Source organism: Hyperolius riggenbachi, chromosome 1 (assembly GCF_040937935.1).
Source record: "Hyperolius riggenbachi isolate aHypRig1 chromosome 1, aHypRig1.pri, whole genome shotgun sequence".
Lineage (NCBI taxonomy): Eukaryota > Metazoa > Chordata > Amphibia > Anura > Hyperoliidae > Hyperolius > Hyperolius riggenbachi.
Window position 1 is genome coordinate 608,216,885 of NC_090646.1, and position 14,237 is coordinate 608,231,121.

The 14,237-nt window shown below is 46.8% G+C and overlaps 2 protein-coding genes across 4 annotated transcripts in view; one reads left to right on the forward strand and one right to left on the reverse strand.

Moving 5' to 3' along the window:
- Positions 1 to 11,452, reverse strand: part of SGTB (small glutamine rich tetratricopeptide repeat co-chaperone beta) — a 63,652-nt gene extending 52,200 nt beyond the window's left edge. Inside the window, exon 1 of one of the 3 annotated variants that reach the window (XM_068271783.1) lies at positions 11,279 to 11,452. The gene's annotated coding sequence lies outside the window, so the exon portion shown is untranslated. The other 2 variants (XM_068271785.1, XM_068271784.1) reach the window with 2 other exon arrangements.
- A 57-nt stretch (positions 11,453 to 11,509) lies between these two features.
- Positions 11,510 to 14,237, forward strand: part of NLN (neurolysin) — a 119,219-nt gene continuing 116,491 nt past the window's right edge. The window contains exon 1 of the mRNA XM_068249923.1: positions 11,510 to 11,572. Within this exon, the coding sequence (XP_068106024.1) occupies positions 11,541 to 11,572 (32 nt within the window). The 5' untranslated portion in view covers positions 11,510 to 11,540. The remainder of the gene's footprint in view (positions 11,573 to 14,237) is intronic.

Below are 14,237 nucleotides of genomic sequence, written 5' to 3' on the forward strand. Positions count from 1 at the left end.
ATAACTAAACTCCGTATCCGTGTATATACGGAAAGTTTGCTTATGAGGGGTACCATCATACATATATATTTTTTATCCCCATTTTGAACTTACATTTTATTCTGCCAAAGATAATTTTATTGTTTTTGAGTGCAACATATATCAATCCGCATATGGAAATAGATTGTATATATATAAGGAACAATAGAAGACTATTTGAGGAAAGTAAATGTAAAACAGTTGTTGGGCAGATTGCCTGGAGGCGCGCATCGTCTAACTGGTTTTAATGTTATGGATGTAAACTGTCAGCGAGTACTGCTCCGCAGCGCTCATACCAACGTTCCCCATTTGTTAGTGCCACAGCTCGGATTATTCGAGGATGGCACGCATATTCTGTATTGACAGATGTTGTAACAAAATAACATAATAATAAAAAAATTTTTTATACTTAAATAGTAACCTTTTAGCCGTACGACGGCAATTAAAACTTTATTGTTCCAGAAAGCCTCTGGTACACTTCCGCCCACAAGACGGCAACCAGCTCCATTAGCATCTTTTTAAAAGGCAGCCGTCCAGCCGTCGCGTCACCGGAAGAAGGCGTGGCTAAGCGCCGAAACGCGTTGTGACGATCAGACGGCTTGCCGAGAGGTGTAGGAGCCGGCGGTTTGTCCCCAGTCCCCCTGCTCTCCATCGCAGACGGATCCTTGAAGCCCTGGCCAGGCTCAAGACGTGGGTGATACTCGCTGGCGGCCCCCTACATGTGCATAACTTGCACACACACTGTAAGTGCAATTGTTTTTAGCGTGGAATTTTGTAATAAAAAGTTAATGCACCATAGGAGCGCACCCTTGTTTTCTTGTCTTACATCCAGAACCGCTGGTGTATAGTAAGCCTACAGCTTATAACATTTACAGACGTAAACTTTTTTCTTACCCAGTCTAGTGTTCATAAAATACATGCAAATAGTATTTCAGTAAGTTAACCCTCTTTGTTTAACCACTTTACCCCCGCCCGTACAAATTTCTCCATCCCTTTTTCCATCCTTTAACCCCCAGGGACGGAGAAATCCGTACTTTCCGCGCTCCCGCCGCTGCCCGTGCTCCCGCTTGTAAACACGCCACCCGCCGCTAGTAAACACGCCGCCGCACGCTCGCCCGGAGATCAATGAACGGGAAAATCCATTCCCGTTCCTTGATCTAAGCCCCGCAATGATCCGCTGCTTTTCTGATGGGCAGCGCGATCATTGTGAAAAAAAAACAAAACACTCACAGCCTCCTTGTACTTCCTGCGAGCGTCCGGAAGGTCGCAATAAACAAAAAGTTACTGTTGCCATCTTGTGGCCAGATAGTAAAACTACACCCTAAGCATTTTTTACATAGAAATAAATTAGTGTTACACAAAAAATTAACTCATTACCTCCCACACTCCCCATTTTTTTTTTTTTGTAATTAAAAAAAAAAAATTAAAAAAATTTACAATTAAAAAAAAATACATAAATAGTTACCTTAGGGACTGAACTTTTTAAATATTTATGTCAAGAGGGTATAACACTGTTACTTTATAAACTGTGGGCTTGTAATTAGGGATGGACACAAAACTGAAAAAAATGCACCTTTATTTTCAAATAAAATATTGGCGCCAAACATTGTGATAGGGACATAATTTAAACGGTTTTATAACCGGGACAAAAGGGCAAATACATTTCATGGGTTTTAATTACAGTAGCATGCATTATTTAAAAACTATAATGGCCGAAAACTGGAAAATAATTAATTTTTTTCCCACATTTTTCCTATTTTCCCATTAAAACACATTTAGAATAAAATAATTCTTGGCATAATGTCCCACCTAAAGAAAGCCTAATTGGTGGTGGAAAAAACAAGATATAGTTCATTTCATTGTGATAAGTAATGATAAAGTTATAGACAAATGAATGGAAGGAGCGCTGAAATGTGAAAATTGCTCTGGTGCTCAGGGGGTAAAACCCCTCAGTGGTGAAGTGGTTAAAAGGGGAACTGAAGTGAGAGGAATATGGAAGCTGCCATATTTATTTCCTTTTAACCAATACCAGTTGCCTGGCAGCCCTGCTGGTCTATTTGGCTACCGTAATGTCTGCATCAAACCAGAAACAAGCATGCAGCTAATCTTGTTAGATCTGACAATAATGTCAGAAACCCCTGATCTGCTGCATGCTTGTTCAGGAGCTGTGGCTGAAAGTATTAGGACTCTTTCACAGTGGGACATTTCGTTTGATGCGACGTTAAAGAGAATCTGTACTCTAAAATTCTTACAATAAAAAGCATACCATTCTATTCATTATGTTCTCCTGGGCCCCTCTGTGCTGTTTCTGCCTCTCCCTGCTGCAATTCGCAGTGTTTACAAACAAAAGACATAGCTGAGAGTAGCTCAGTGTGTGAGTTATACAGAGTGTGCAGGGGGCATGGAGAGGGTATGTATAGCTTCTAGCCAATCACAAGCAGCACAGCACATTCCAGCCTGACTGCCTCAGCCCGACAGAGGAGAGAAGATTAGATCATATAACAGCCACTGTGCAACTAGGAAAGGCTGCAGTAACACAGACCACATTAGAACAGGTATAGGAACTTATAGGATAGAAGAAATAAGGATGAAAATTTAGTTACAGAGTCTCTTTAAAGTCACACAATGTGCCCCTATTGCAGCGCATGTAGGTTATGAAATTGGACGTTATTTTGCACTGCGTTGTGTCTCTGGGTGCGCCGTTTTTGTCGCATACTGATGGAACAACAATGGCGCATGCGTTACATTTTTTTTAAACCTTACTGAGCATGTGCAACACACATGACGCAGCAAATGTATTGCTAAACACACAGCATGCAGCACTTTCTAAATATTGCTACGTTACACACAATGCAACGTGTGCGCACTGTGAATGTCGCACAGACTTTGTATTGCTGTGCGTTAGTCTGCGTTATAATTTTGTATAACGTGCGACCTTTAACATCCCACTGTGACAGAGGCCTTATAGGCAGCTGCCAGGCAACTGGTATTGCTTAAAAGGAAATAAATATGCCAGCCTCCATATACCTCTCGCTTCAGTTGTCCTTTAACACATTGCATATAACACAGCTATCAATGCAAGGACATACTGTACATGTCACCATATCAAGAGTTTAAGCATTAAAATATACAATTGTCTTAGCAAGCACGTTAAAAAGGTTGACATTTGAAACACATTTTTCAGTTGCTGTTTTCCATTAATGATCAGTTTACTCTTAAAAAAAAAATCCCCTCAGACTTCTTAGAGAAGCGTGCGATACATTTGATGACCTTATTTATTTGTAAGTTTCTGATTCGCTGGTCATGATCATGTGTCATTTACGCTTCCTGGTTAAATCTACACAGGAAACAGAAATGATCACATGACTGAGACCAGTAAATCAGAAACGTATAAAGCAATCAAATGATCAAATCAAATCACATGCTTCTCAATGAATTCTCCTCAAGGAGCATTCATGTAGAACAAAAGTGCTCATCTATGCTGCTTTGTAAAGTGGGTGGGCATTAAAACAGAGCAGGACTAATTCAGTATACGAAGTGGGAGGGGCAGAAACCCGGCTTAATGTGGTAAGACTTCTTAACTTAAAGGGAACCTGAAGCAAGAGGTATATGGAGGCTGCCATATTTATTTCCTTTTAAACAATACCAGTTGCCTGGCAGTCCTGCTGTATTCGTTGGCTGCAGTAGTGTCTGAATAACACACCTGACACCAAGCATGTAGCTAAACTTGTCAGAAATATCTGATCTAAATATCTGGCTAAAAGTCTTAATGGCAGAGTGAACCAGAGTGACTGCAAGGCAACTGGTATTGTTTAAAAGGAAATAAATACGGTAGCTTCCATAGCCCTCTAACGTCAGGTGTGCTTAAAGGTGCCCATTTACAATCCATTTTTCTTGATGATCAACCGACAAACGAAATTCTGTTCGATTCCATCAATCTGATCGGATTGTTTAGGAGATTTTTGTCCTTTAGTGGTCCCAAACGATAATTTACGATTTTTCATAAGAAGAATCGTTCAGCAAATTGTATCATTAGTGGCCACCTTTAGACAGGGCTATCCACACAGGAAGCAAAGATGTAAAGGGAACATTACCGTTGCATAAATTATATGGAAACTCTAACTTTGAAAGACCAAACTTCTTTTTGACTATCCTTCCTTCTACACAGAGCTTACTCAAAAATGTTGACTCAAGTTCTAACCCTTAACACATATTACACGGACCTTGCTGTCTAAAGCTACATACACGCTTAAGAAAAACGTCTGGCAATCTGGACAATTGTCTGAGATTTGATAGAAAAAAAACCTGTATCCACCGATTGCATTAGATGGCCACCAACGATCATTCTTGGGGAACTAAATAATGATCCGATCAGATGGATTCACTGGGCTGATAGTCATCAACAATCTTGAGTGTGTACACGTCGCTATGCAAACAATCATTGCCCAAATCATGCATGCGCTCAGGGCCGGATTTGTACTCTTTACCACCCTAAGCCACTGTCACCGGCCGCCCCCCTTCAGTATAGGTAGCAAGATGACCCCTTCCCTCTAGTATAGGTAGCCAGATGACTCCTCTCCCTTTCCCTCCAGTACAGGTAGCCAGATGACCCCTCCCCCCTTCCCTCTAGTATATGTAGCCAGATGACTCCTCCCCCCTTTCCCTCCAGTATAGGTAGCCAGATGACTCCCTTAATCCCTTCCCCCCTCTTTCAGTATAGGTAGCCAGCTCGCCTTCACACCGCAGCAGCGATTTGTGTCACTCATTTCTCCACTCATCTCCAGTGCAGTAGCTTCCTCTTCCTTTCCGTCTCCAATGCTGCCCAAGTCCATAGCCACTGGCCACAATGCAAACGTGCATGGAGAGCAAGGTGGCTGCTGCACAGACAGCTAGCAGCAGAGTACCGAGATCAGGCTTTTGCCTGATCTCCCTATATTGCAGCATTTGCAAGCTTGCAAATGCTGCACCAGTTTAGCCTGCTGCTTTGGTGCCCTACCTCCTGTGGTGCCCTAGGCCATGGCCTAGGTGGCCTTTGCCGAAATCCGGCCCTGCATGCGCTACTGTCAGAGCAAGGGAAAGCGCATGCCTATTGGATTGATAACCAACGAGTGTGATGACAATGTATGTACTAGGAAAGTATAAGGGACTAATAGAGACCGAAAAGCAATGCTTAGTGTAGTTTGCCTTCTTAAAACAGAGGGTATTTGCGATAATTCAGCTTTAAGTGAATGACTGTGGTCTCCCACAATGCATCACTACTGAGCTTGGGTATTCAGTTGTTCTGGTCCAAGCCCCTATCCCATAGAGTCATATCAATCCCTGCCATGCACTGAGGAGGACCAAAAGTCTGAAACATACTGTCTGCAAATGGGATTGATGTGACTCTGTAACATTTATAAGCCATAGGCTTGGACTACACCAGCAGTTCTGGATGTGAGCCTGGCTACAGGGGCAGAAAGAAATAATTTGCATATTCAATAGTGATGCATTGTGCCAGTCATTCACTTAAAGCTGAATTATCGCAAATACCTTCTTCTTTAAAGGGGAACTGAAGAGAGAGGTATATGGTGGCTGCCATGTTTATTTCCTTTTAAGCAATACCAGTTGCCTGGCAGCCCTGCTGATTCTCTGCCTCTAATACTATTAGCCATAGCCCCTGAACAAGCATGCAGCAGATCAGGTGTTTCAGACTTTAAAGTCAGATCTGACAAGACTAGCTGCATGCTTGCTTCTGGTGTTATTCATATACTACTGCAGAGAAATAGACCAGCAGGGCTGCCAGGGAACTGGTATTGATTAAAAGGAAATAAAGATGGCAGCCTTCGTATACCTCTTACTTCAGTTCCCCTTTAAGAAGGCAAACTACACTGGACAGTGTATGTATAGCAGTTCACGTGAAAGATCGTTCAACGTCAAGACGGTTCTTTCTTCTGACAACTCCTGTCTAATGTGTGTGCCTAGCTTCATGAAAAATCCCCTCCAGCCTCTAGCAATCGATCTTCTCCCCCTCTGTCACAATGGCTGCTCTACAAGACCTACTACACACTGTAGGAGATGCATGTGATGAATCAGTGGCGATTACACAGCGTCACAACCTTACGTAACAATGGTGTGTAGCAGCAAGTCACCTAGCCGGTCCTTGTCACCAAAGCATTGAGCTGATCACCAGTGATTCTGCAATGAAAGACACACACACACACACACACACATGCTACCACAGCACCCAGACAGGCAGCAACTGGGACACAGCTCCCTTCAAGCAACGCACAATAATTTCCTAACGCCGCCAGCAACCCCACACAGCACAGTTATTAAAAACTTAACCACGGCTTCTCCCCTATAGAAACCTGTGTTGTGTAAGGGTGACATCATTCAGCAAGTTACTCTACTCCCATTCACATGCAATACAAGCACATCACCAGCTGTTGATAGCACCGTGAATGGTGAAATGTGAAGACGGCTATCTGCGTTATGTGTTTTGCGATTGCTGTTTCCTAACGGGGCCTGAATGAACAGTGGGGTGTCAGGCCTCACCTGCTGTCAGCATGCTGGGCACAGCTCATCTAATGCACCTAGCATCAGCATCCCTTACCATGCATACCTGCAGCAGAGCAGTCTGTGGAGTGAATACAGCAGCCTGTATCACAGAGGGAGGTGCCTGGCTGACAATCAGAAGTCCTCGGTTGCAATAGGTCCTCTGTGAAGAGCTCCCTCCCCACCAGCTACATCCATTAACCTTTCCCTTACCATGCTTCTAAATGGGTATGTGCAGCATCCTCTGCTGTCACTCACACATTACACAGCCTGGTGTCTGTTACACAGTATCCCCCAATGTTTCATGTTACTGATACATCCATTGTAAAGCTTCTATATTATACAATGATCTGCTCTCCTCTGCTAACAGCTGGCCTTTATAGCACACCTGAAGTGAGAGGAATATGAAGGCTGCCATATGTACTTCCTTTAAAACAATGCGAATTGTCTGGCTGTCCTGCTGATCCTCTGCCTCTTAGATTACCTTCATGCTTATCCTGTGTTTGTCTGCATTTTTTTTTTATTTTTTTGCAATTCTGCGTTTTGCTATTTTTTGCATCCGATTCTCCTTTTTTTTTTGCGTTTTTGATTTTGAGTTTTATTATTCTGTGAATCACTAATCTGGATGCTTGTTCCAGTTGACTATTTTGGTGCCCTTTGGAGAATCTGTACTCTAAAATTCTTACAATAAAAAGCATACCATTCTATTCATTGTGTTCTCAATGGCTCCTCCCTGCTGCAATCCTGGCTTTTAATTGTCAGTTTTAGGCAGTGTTTACAAACAAAAGACATGGCTGCTAACAGCATGTGATAGACTGAGAGTAGCTCAGTGTGTGAGTCATACAGAGCTTGGAGGGGGCTTGGAGAGGGTGTGCATAGCTTCTATCCTATCACAGCAGAGCAGCACATTCCTGCCTGAGTGCCTCAGCCTGACAAAGCCGTCAGAGGAAAGAGGATTCGATTATATAACAGAGATAACACAGCCACTGTGCAACTAGGAAAGGCTGCAGTAAGCCAGAGCACATTAGAACAGGTATAGGAACTTACAGGATAGAAGAAATAAGGCTGAAAATTTTGTTACAGAGTCTCTTTAAAGTGTACCTGTAACAAAAAAAAGTGCCCCTATCCTATAAAGGCTTCCCCAGGCTTCTTCGGTCCCATTGAGAGTCTGCTTGGTGGCGCCTTGCGCAGGCATAGTAGCTCCGCCCGCTCGGCTTTCTTTGGAAGATGTCCAAAGAGATGCAATGGGGCTCGGCTATTTCCTGAGCAGGACAGAGCTAGTGCGCATGCGCAGGGAGGCCACACCTCAAGATTCCCAGCACAGAATCGAGAGGATGGAAGTGGATTTTAGGATCCAGAGGCTCCACCCCCCCCCCCCCCCCCGGGTGAGTACCCCCTAGGGGAGATTTTTCTTTTTAAAGGTTAACTTTAAGGAGGAAGCATTGGAGTCATGTGAAGAGCGACGTAGATCAAAACCCCGTGGCGCTGTCCACTGGCTGCTGAAGTGCAGTTTTTGGCATAATTAGGGTTTCCAAATGCAGGAGCCCGAACACCAACATTAATACCATGCTCCAATGGAGTTCAGAGGTTGAAAAAGGCCCTAGAGGTCTGTGTGTCCCTCTCTGTCCTCCCAATCCCCTTCAGGGTATCACTGTCACTCTTTGAAGGCTGCCTGCCCAGGACCGGGTCATGGGCTTCTGCCCACAATCACACACACGTTGCTGGGAGTGTTCTGCGCATGCACAGCACTACTATGTGTGCACGATCGTGGCATGTGCGCAGAAGCTTGCGACTCGGGCCTGGGTTGGCGGCCTTTTCCAGTAAGTGACAGTGGAACAGTGGAGCCCTGGACGGGATCGGGAGAACAGCGAGGGACCGCACAGACTTCTAAGGGATTGAAGAAGACCCAGGTGCTAACTCCATTTGACTGGAGTTCTGCTTATCTGTCCTCTGCAAAGCAGTACCCTCTCATTCCCCATTTTACAGCTGTACAAATGTAAAGCTGATATAAGCAGTGAAGAGAATCACTTGACTACCAACAACAAGGACAACTACATGCCCTAGGAGTCCCCGAAACTCATTTTGTTGTTGTTTTTTTGTGTGTGTGTTCTCTCTTAAAAACAAACAAGCTAGTTCATTTGCCTTCCACCTTGTAAACTGAGTAAGAATGGGGCATCTTTTATTGTTAAAAAGACAAGCCAATTAACATTTATATTGCGCTTTTTTCCTGACGGCCTCAAAGTGCCAGAGCTGCAATCACTACGATGCGTTCTATAGGCAGTAGCAGTGTTGGGGAGAGTCTTGCCTAAGGTCTCCTTACAGAATAGGTGCTGGCTTACTGAAGAGGAAGAGCCGAGATTCAAACCCTGGTCGCATGTGTCAGAGCATGTGTCAGAGCCCTTAACCAGTACACTTTCCAGTGTCAAAAAAGGGGTTATCTACACTGAGCAAATACTAGTTCCAGCAAAACAAACTATTTTATCCTCCGTGCAGGGGACCCAGCAGGACACTTAGTAGACCAACAGCTGCTCACTGCTCGCAACAATTTGGTTGCAACTACTAATATGTATAGGGACCCAGCAGGAAACTACTCTAAAATTGAACACCAGGACGTTCGCCTGCGGACTTCAGCCATCAGGGTTCAGGCATGGCACTTGCTTCTGCTACCGCAACTTTACTAAGCATGTTCGGTTGGTCACAAGGATAGCGTTTCCCGCTGAGTCCCCCATTTCTTACAAACTGTTGGTTGCAACCAAATTGCCACGAGCAGAGAGCAGACATTGGTCTATAAAGTTTCCACCAAGCAGCATGGTGGCGTAGTGGTTAGCGTTCTTGCCTTGCAGCACTGGTACTGCAGTTTGAATCCCAGCCAGGGCACAATCTGCAAGGAGTTTGTATGTTCTCCCTGTGTCTGCATGGGCACTCTGCTTTTCTCCCAGTTCCCAAAAACAAACAGATAAGTTAATTGGTTTGATAAGTTAATATGACTCTCGTAAGGACGAGATTGTGAGCCCCTCTGATGCTGGGCATACACGCGTCGACCCGGCGGCTCGATTAGTAGTGTTGTCCGGATCATGAACGATTCGGATCTTTGATCCGAATCTATTTTGTGAGTCGAATCATCCGAATCATCAAAATGAGTGATTCGGATCGCAAAAGGGGCGGGGCCAGGAGCGACACGCCCCCTCTCAGCGAGCAGCGGGGTCCTGGAAGCAGAGCAGAGATGCATCGCTCTGTTGAAGGGGAGGCAGCCTTGCACAGCCACAGGTAGATGAGAGAGAGGGGACATGGGTGCCACTGCCAGATATGTGTAGAGCACACATACTGGCTATCATGTGCTGCTCATTATAGGCTGTCTGTTCCGTAGTTGTGCACAGTGAACACATTGGAAGCTTTTGGATCAGCTCAGCACAGCTCAGTAACTTTGCAGGCACTGTGATCGCAGCGTAATATGATCCTCCTGCACTCACTCTAAACAGCTGCACTTTACTTCTGGGAATGCTTTCTTTCACTGTGCGACGTTTGCATTCAAAGTACACAGATGAGCATATAGGTGAAATACATATAAAGCATATGATTGCGGCATGTGGGTATTGTGTGCAAACATTTCTCCTCCCTGCTCGTCCCTCCTCCCGTCTCTGTCCACTCCCTGCCCTCTGTCCATCTTCTCCTCTTCTCTGTGTGTCCACCCCCCTCCCCTTCTCCTGTCCACAGCAGGGAAAGACCTGTCCTGCTATTCATTTCACCCCCGAATGCTCCGGTAGTAAAAACATCCTCCAAGTGGTAGACAGGTCATGTGTATGCTCATTGTGTATTTGAATCCCATGAGTGGGGTGTGCACTTTTTTGCAGGTAAGCACTCATCTGTTTTTAAGTAGCGCTGTTCATTTCTTTGCTATGTTGGATCAAAGATCCGGATCTTTTCAATGATCCGATTTGAATCATCCGGATCATTGAAAAGATCCGAACTTTCCATCTCTATCGATTAGCGATCGACTCCCGCCGCGTCCTTGCGGGCGACCGGATCGATTCCTGCTCGCCCCCACGGGCATTTATATACCTTCCTTTTTATTCCTTTCGTTTGTCTTCTATTTTCCGCCCACGGGGATCGAGCGTGGAATGGATCCTCCGCGTGATCAGGCACGTCGGAAATTATCAATCGAGCCATGAGCGGCTCGATTGATAAGGGCCCGTCGACCCGTGTATGCCCAGCATGAGGGACAGTTAAGTGACCAGACTATATACTCTGTGCAGCGCTGCGGAAAATGCAGGGCTGTGTGGAGTCGGTACAAAAATCTTCCAACTCCAACTCCTCAGTTTATGAAACCACGATTCCGACTCCAACTCCGGGTGCCCAAAATTGCCCCGATTTAGACTCCTCGACTCCATAGTCTAATACTTAACAGGGCTGTGGATTTTGTACAAAAATCATCCGACTCCTCAGTTTATGAAATCAATTACTCCGACTCCAAGTGCCCAAAATTGCCCCGACTCCGACTCTATAGGCACTATATAAATAATACTAGGTCCCCTCAACTGACGAATATTGAGTTTGCTAAAATCAACAACAAAAATTAGCATAAGCTCTGGAAGTTGAGGCAACTTCTGTATTTCTATCCTTATAGCTCCAAATAAATACAGTTTAGTAAACTCAAATCATGTAAACGTCTCAGAGTCAGATCTGTTGGGAATGGGAATAATAGGGAGGCTCTGAACATATCAGTCACCTGGAATGGCAATCATTCCTTCCCTATTCTAAAGTCTAGTAGCCGTGCTGTAGTTAGGAGGGTTCCAGCTGCCGTGGCCAGTTTATCTTCACAGAAGCATACAGTAGTCATATAGAAGGCGCCAGGTGGAGATATCAGTATGCTGCAGGATGCATTATCTCCTCTCAGCCAGCCCTGAGCACAGGGAAGGGGCGGGGCTCAGCACGGAAGGTCATGTGTTTATGTCCGGGGAGCTGGAGGAGCACGTGGGCAGAATATCAGGATGATTGTCAGGGTGCTGCAGTGCTGTCTCAGGTCAGTAACCTATACAGCATCAATGGCAGATACTTCATTCTCTTCCTCCCTCCTTCCCTCAGCACTGTCTTCATTAACCTGTGCTGTGCCTGTGAGGCAAAGTATTAACTTGAACTCTCTATCATGTCATTATTAGTTAAGTATTCATTTCTATGGCACTGGCATCTCCCTCAGTATTCTACAGAGCACATATTCATGCCACTATCTGTTTCCCAAAGCAGCTCAAAATCTTATTCTTTGCATAGTAATAGCATACCTCCCAACTTTTGAAGATGTGAAAGAGGGACACTTAAGCCACGCCCTCTGTGCGGCCTTAAGCCACACCCCTACTTTTGCAAGAGGGTGACCATGGGAGGAAGTGTGCGGGGGAGAGTGCCAGTGGTTGGGAGAGGGTGACACTGGGTGTAAATGAGGGTGCTAGTGGGTGGGGGAGGAAGGTGTCAGTGGGTAGGAGGAGGGTGTCAGTGGGAAGGAGGAGGGTGTCGACAGGGTGCCTGGAGCAGGATGCTGGGACTGGGTGCAGGGACAGGGTGCCTGGGGTAGGGACAGGGTGCCTGGGGAAGGGTGCAGGGGCCAGGGTGTCTGGGGCAGGATGCAGGGACTGGGTGCCTGGAGCAGGGTGCAGGGACTGGGTGCCTGGAGCAGGGTGCAGGGACAGGTTGCAGGGTGCAGGGATAGGTTGCCTGGTGCAGGGAGCAGGGGCAGGTTGCCTGGTGCAGGGACAGGGTGCCTGGGGAAGGGTGCAGGGTGCCTGTTGAAGCGTGCAGGGGCCAGGGGCAGGGTGCCTGGGGAAGGGTGCAGGGGCCTGGGGCAGGGGGCCTGGGTGCAGGGGCCTGGGGCCAGGGTACACTGACACTTGGTGGGTAGGGGGGTTGTCAGTGGAGGGGGTGGGGAGAATGCCCGTGGGTGAAGAGGAGGGTACCACTTGTGTGTGTGTGTGTGTGTGTGTGTGTGGGGGGGGGGTGCCTGGGCAGAGAATGGAGGCGGAAAAACTGATCGAGGCTCCAGCCGCGGTACTGAGGGATGCGGGAGCCGGCTTCATTACTTCCTCCCTCCCTCCCTCCCTCTATGAATGCCCCCCTGATGTATGCCCGTGTGCCTCCCTCCCCTCCCCTCCCTGTAGGCAGAGTGAGCGCAGCGGAGCGGGCAGTCGGGTCCTCTTACTGCTGATGCACGCGTACACTGTCTGGCATCGGACCTCCATGTGCTTCCTGTGACGTCATAGTAAACAGGAAGCACATGGAAGTCCGATGCCAGAGACAGTGTACGCGTGCATCAGCGGTAAGAGGACCCGACTGCCCGCTCCGCTGCGCTCACTCTGCCCTCAGGGAGGGGAGGGGGGGCACACAGGCATACATCAGGGGGGCATTCAGAGAGGGAGGGAGGGAGGAAGTAATGAAGCCGGCTCCCGCATCCCTCATTACCGCGGCTGGAGCCTCAATCAGTTTTTCCGCCTCCATCCTCTGCCCAGCCGTCGGGATTCAAGAGGCCTGGGATAGCGGGAGGGCCCCCCCGAGGGCCCCCCCAAATCGGGAGAATCCCGACGAAAACGGGACAGTTGGGGGGTATGGAATAGGGTAGTATTAAGAAGGCTGGGGCACAAAAAATGTGAAACACACTATGGAGAGCCCCAGGAATGCCTGGGCTAGGTTTTCATATAACAGGTTTCCAAAGAGGAGGCCAGTGGACAAATTTGCAGATGTATTGTAATTAACAGGACCCATGATTCGCACATATCTGTTTGAAACATATTCATTGGCTCCATTCTGAAAAAAAGAATTGCAAAGTTCCGTTCTGCATGGTTTTTATAGACACTGGACAGAGGTACGGAAATGTCATAATAGCATTGCAACAAATCATCCATTAAAATTTTTAACAGACTTGTCCATTAGTCGGCTGCCATCCTATTTAAAAAAATGTTCCGGAAGATGATCAAGCATAAACCCACTCTGTAACACACCATGGGTATACTGGAAACCTATTATTATTTAGTATTTATATGGCGCCAAAATCTTCCACACCGCTGTACAAAGTATATATTGTCTTGCCACTTTACTCATGCAGTGTATGTATCGAAGTCTTAGGCCCCGTTCACACTTGCGTTTTGGCAAGTAAACGGACCGGATCCTGATCGGATCCTGACCTGATCCTGATCAGAACCGTACGGTTCCGATCCGGATCCGGTCCGTTTGTATCAGGCATGCATCAGGCTGCCATCCGGATCCGTGGGCAAAAAATAGCGAAATTTAAAAAAAAAATGTTGGGGTCAGCAGAAGGTGCACCTGGTGCACCTGTAGAATCAGGTTCCTCCGCTGTAGGCCTCACCTCCACCTCCGACATTCTGCCAAACAGCTCCAGCACGTCTGTCACTGCTGCTCCGCTCCAGACATGCTTGGCCCATGTGTCCCCATCCGAAATGGCCGCTTGCATACGCATAGGAAGTGGGGTAGAACGTCAGGTTTTTGTAGGCAGTGTGTTCTGTGCCTTCCGTTCCCCATTGGTTTCTGTGTTCCTGATGGTGCTGTCAGGCTCAGGTCCGGCTCCGGTCCGGCTGCGTGGCCCGGAGAGCCGGACCCAAAAAATAGCGCATGTTGTAAAAGAGTCCGGAACCGAACCGGCTCCGTACTGTACGGAACGGACACGTGTGAACGTCCGCATAGACTTT